This window comes from Humulus lupulus, chromosome 5 (genome assembly GCF_963169125.1).
Source record: "Humulus lupulus chromosome 5, drHumLupu1.1, whole genome shotgun sequence".
Lineage (NCBI taxonomy): Eukaryota > Viridiplantae > Streptophyta > Magnoliopsida > Rosales > Cannabaceae > Humulus > Humulus lupulus.
The window spans coordinates 207,381,808-207,387,120 of record NC_084797.1 but is presented as its reverse complement, the minus strand read 5'-3'; the positions used below and the strand labels follow the sequence as shown (position 1 = coordinate 207,387,120).

General features: G+C 37.2%; 1 protein-coding gene across 1 annotated transcript; it reads left to right on the top strand.

Moving 5' to 3' along the window:
• Nucleotides 1-1,276: 1,276 nt before the first annotated feature.
• On the top strand, nucleotides 1,277-4,730 carry LOC133778090 (pentatricopeptide repeat-containing protein At4g16835, mitochondrial). The gene has a single exon (XM_062217913.1). It carries the CDS (start codon nucleotides 2,595-2,597, stop codon nucleotides 4,605-4,607), a length of 2,013 nt encoding a protein of 670 aa, XP_062073897.1. The 5' UTR covers nucleotides 1,277-2,594; the 3' UTR covers nucleotides 4,608-4,730.
• Nucleotides 4,731-5,313: the final 583 nt, after the last annotated feature.

The following is a 5,313-nucleotide window of genomic DNA, read 5'->3' as shown; positions in this document are numbered from 1 at the left end:
TGATTTTACCACGGGCTGATTAGCAGCCGGAGCTGCGGCCTAATCGCGATTATCCCATGGACATCCCCAAGACCGGAGCTCCCGTCAAGAGGTCGTACCCCTTGAGCTCGGAATAACCCAAGGGTTTGCCAAGATTGCCTAGGACCCGTGTCCGGACTGTGAAGGCCGAAGGTCGAGTTATGTATCCAGCTCGTGGTACGATCTGGATATGGAGGCTATGACCCTTTGTAAAGTCTGCACACGCAAGGTAAATGTGCATATATCAGACATCACGTGTCTGATATCCCCCTGACTTCTCGGACACGCAGCAGGAACGTGCGCATTCAGACACCCACGACTGGGTTGGGCCGTGCGGCCCATTATCTCCTTACCTGTTGATTTGACCACACTTATGTGTCAGGTTTAGGAATTAATCATGGATGTCGCAGGATTGATATGACAGGTAAGAAGGTCATGGGATGACCTTCTTGCCAACTTCCAGGTGCCTTCTCCTATAAATATGGAGACCCAGGGAGTTGATAAGGGTTGGAAAAAAGATCCCTTGTAAGAAATACTCTGTAATCAAATACCCAGTATATATCAATAATATCGACTAGTAGAGTAGAAGGATTTTAACATTTGAACCACTTAAAAAACGTGTCCCGAGTCACCTCTATCATTTTCTAAGATCATATATCTGGTACGGTTCATTATCAGCACTAACCTCTTTCTCTTCTTCTTCTAATTATCTGTTGGCGAAGAACCGCGTCAACATATATATATATACAATTAATCGTATATATAAAACCATATAATTTTTTCCAATATATATATTATTGCTATTATATTTTTTTTATGTATATACATATATATATAAGATTATAAAATAGTACACATTTATATATATATATGGATGTATTATTATTGTTATTATATTAATTTTATATATATGAGGTGATGAGAATGACTTTCACTAATTGTGGTGATGATGATGATGATGATGTCTGGGTTATGTCATTATACATATGTATGTTTTGGATTATTGTTAGAGATGTATATATGTCATTTAATTTCATTTTAAATAATAATTGATTACCATTATAAAAATAAATTTAGATTTTGTAGTAATGTGGCAGTAACCGGTTACTACTATCAATTTTAACTATCATGACAAGTACTCGAGTGAATTGTAATTGGTTACTGACAGATTTGGAAGAAAAAAAAAACAGATCATAATACATCCAGTAAAGAAGAAGAAGAAGAAGAAGAAGGTAACCGGTTACCCCTATTAAAATAACTGATTAATAACTAGTTACTGAGCCAAACCTAGAAAATAAAAAAATAATCTGAGAAGTAGTAGTAGAAGAAGAAGAAGGTGGTAACTGGTTACCCCTATCAAAATAACAATTAATTGGTAACTAGTTACTTAGCCAAATCTTAAAAAAAAAAAACTACATCTGAAAAACAAAATCAAATATGAAAATAACCAAGAAGAAGAAGATCGAAGAAGGTAACTGGTTACTTAGGTAGTTTTATAAAGAAAACCAAATCTGAAAAATAAAATTAGATTTAAAAATAACACATGAAGAAGGAGATTAAATAAAGTAATGGTTACAACTAGGTCCACAAAAAAACTCAGATCTGAAAAATAAAATAAAATTGTGACAGTGACTGGTTACTTAGGTAGTTTTATAAAGAAAACCAGATCTTAAAAATAAAATCAGATTTAAAAACAACCATGAAGAAGAAAATTAAATAAGGTAACTGGTTACAGCTAAGTCTACAAAAAACTCAGATCTGAAAACAAAACAGAATCATGACAATAGCTGATTACTTAGACAGATTTAGAAAAAAAAAAACCAGATTTGTAAAAGAAAACCAGATCTGAAAAGAAAAGAAAAAACATATCTAAAACAACAAAGAAGACGCAGAAGAACATAAAGAAGAAGAAGAAGAAGAAGAAGAAGAAGAAGAAGAATAACGTGAAAACGAAGAAGAATGCGAAGAAGAATATGAATCGGAGATGGCGTTGGCGGTGACCGGAGATACGTCGTCCATTTGCCGGTGTGAGAGAGCTCCTTGTTGTGAGAGAAAATGGTTGGCTGCCATTGTTGTGAGAAAAATAGAGAGAGCAAGTAAATAATACGTGAGAGATGGAGAGAAAGAAGAAAGTAAGGGAGATAGTGTGTGTATTTTTTTTATGGTATTTTGTGGAATTCTCATATTTTAAACTTTTTTTTTTTTTTTGCTAGAATTACCATATTTAGTGGCCTAACTTTAATACCCATAAATATAGAAAGTAATTTATTTTTTCCCGTATTTTTTTTTTTTTTTTTTTGTAAAGTTCTCTTAGAAAAATCAATGGCCCAAATAATATAATAAGACATTAGTGCTCTGTTGTCGTTTTTCATTTTGTAGCCGGCGTTTCATTCCATTTTTTTCTGTCGTTTTCTTATTTTTTTGTCGTAGAAAGGAAGAAATGAACAGCAATACAGAAGAGATGTGCAGAGCGGGTCGGAATGGAGTCGTTCTGGTGGTTGAAGCTTCTTCTTCTTCTTCCTCCTCCTTCCGCCAACGTTCCTCTGCAAGTGGATCTCACCCAGAAACTATGATAAATGAACTATCTTAGAACAAATAAGAGAACCCAATTACATTTCTTAGTCTCGTTCAAAATTTTCTCGCAACCCAAACATCATATCCATTTTCTCTCCACTTTCAAAGTAAGGAATGGAGTTCCCAATTTCCCAACCCAACTGGTTTACCCCAGTTACGTGAATAAGAATTTCACAACCGTCCAGTTGAGTCAATCTCCACCATGGGATCATCTTGGTTCCGGTGATATTGTCTCGTCAAATAAGTTAATTACGAACTACATTCAATTCGGGGATTTGGGTTCTGCTCTTAATGTGTTTGAGAGAATGCCCGTGAAGACTACAGTTACGTGGAATTCAATCTTAGCCGGGTATGCGAAGAAGCCTGGGAAAATAAAAGAAGCCCAAGAACTGTTTGATAGAATCCCCGAACCAGACACTGTTTCGTATAATACTATGTTGGTGTGTCATCTGCACAATTCTGGCGTTGAATCCGCCATGAGGTTCTTCAACAAGATGTCTTTCAGGGATTCGGCGTCTTGGAATACGATGATATCGGGTTTTATACGAAATGGGAAGATGGAGAGGGCGCGGAAATTGTTTCATGAAATGCCGGAGAAGAACAGTGTTTCGTGGAGTGCTATCATTTCAGGGTACGTGGAGTTTGGGGATTTGGACTCTGCAATTGAGTTTTTTGAGTTAGCACCTGTTAAGAGCGTTGTGGCGTGGACTGCCATGGTTACTGGTTACATGAAGTTTGGGAAGACTGAGTTAGCAGAGAAAATGTTTCAACATATGCCCGTGAAGAATGTAGTGACCTGGAATACTATGATCTCAGGTTATGTTGAGAATGCTCGAGCAGAGGAAGGTTTGAAGCTTTTCCGGACAATGATTCGATCTGGTGTTAAGCCAAATTCATCGAGTTTGAGCAGTGTATTATTAGCTTGCAGTAACATATCGACCCTGCAGATGGGAAAGCAAGTACACCAGTTGATTTATAAATCTCTGTTGTATGATGACACAACTGCGGGGACTTCATTAATCAGCATGTATTGTAAATGCGGAGATTTGAAGGATGCTCTGACATTGTTTCATGAAATTCCTAGAAAAGATGTTGTTTCGTGGAATGCAATGATTACCGGTTATGCGCAGCATGGAGCAGGTCATGAAGCTCTCAGTCTGTTCAATGAAATGAAAATCACAGGAACAAAGCCAGATTGGATCACTTTTGTAGCTGTCTTATCAGCTTGCAACCATTCAGGATTAGTTGATATCGGTGTGCAATATTTTGACACAATGGTAAGGGATTATGGAGTTGAACTTAAGCCAGAGCACTATACATGTATGGTTGACCTCCTTGGCAGAGCCGGTAGGCTTCGTGAGGCTGTAAATTTGATAAAGAAAATGCCATTGAAACCCCATCTAGCCATTTTCGGAACCCTTCTGGGTGCTTGTAGGATCCACAAGAACTTAGAGCTGGCCGAGTATGCTGCAAAAAACCTCCTTTCTCTTGATCCATCAAGCGCAGCTGGCTACGTTCAACTTGCTAATGTTTATGCTGTAACAAGAAGATGGGATTGTGTTTCAAAAGTTTGGCGATCAATGAAAGAAAATAATGTAGTTAAGATACCCGGATATAGTTGGATTGAAGTAAAAAGTGAAATTCATGAGTTCAGATCGGGAGACAGGCTTCATCCTGAACTTGCCTGTATACATGAAAAACTAGTCCAGTTAGATAAGAAAATGAGGTTGGCAGGCTATGTTCCGGATCTTGAATTTGCACTGCATGATGTGGGAAAGAAGCAGAAAGAGCAGCTTCTGTTATGGCACAGTGAAAAGCTAGCAATTGCATTTGGCCTCCTCAGATTGCCCGAGGGTATTCCGATTCGAGTATTTAAGAACTTGAGAGTTTGTGGGGATTGCCACCGGGCCACTATGTTTATCTCAGCCTTAGAAAGACGGGAAATCATTGTTCGAGATACTACCCGATTTCACCATTTCAAGAATGGGGTTTGCTCTTGTGGTGGCTACTGGTGATTACTGATTTATCTAATTATAACTGAAAGTTCGAATGCTACTTTAATTGTATCAAGATTACCAATTTACCTAGAACTAGTTACTTAGATTCATTTAGAGCATGGTACAAGGAAACTTTTAACATGATTCGTAACAACACCTCCTTCATAAGACCTAGTCCAGTTGAAAAAATCCGCTTAAAATTAAAAGCAGTTTTACAACTCAGAATATCCAAATACAACACAAAAATCAGATTTGTACGCAACCCTTTCAGCAAATCTTCAAAGAATTCTTGTCATCAATAGGTTGATTATCCCAATCCACCAGGCAACTGGAATCCCTCCTGAACAATTGTTGAACTCCCTTCAGCTGTAAATCTCGAGCTCCTATCAAGATCTTCACTTCGAACTTTTATGGTTAAATAACCCTCTTGATCTTCAATCGTGAAATTGAAAAACAATGGAGAAAAACACATGGGAGAGAAGAAATAAAGAAATATTCTTCAAAACTAAGAGGCCTACAATAACAGTGTAAAAGTTCAATACTGAAAATAGCTGGCTGATATAATGAGCTATGAAAGAAACATAAGAGACTCCAACATCTTGACAACAAACACAGTAGTTATGACCAAGTCCGGTTTTAGACATAGACAGGCTAGGTCGGTGACTAAGGCCCCAAATTCTAAAAATTACAATTATTATAAATTATCAAAATTTTGTATTGAGCC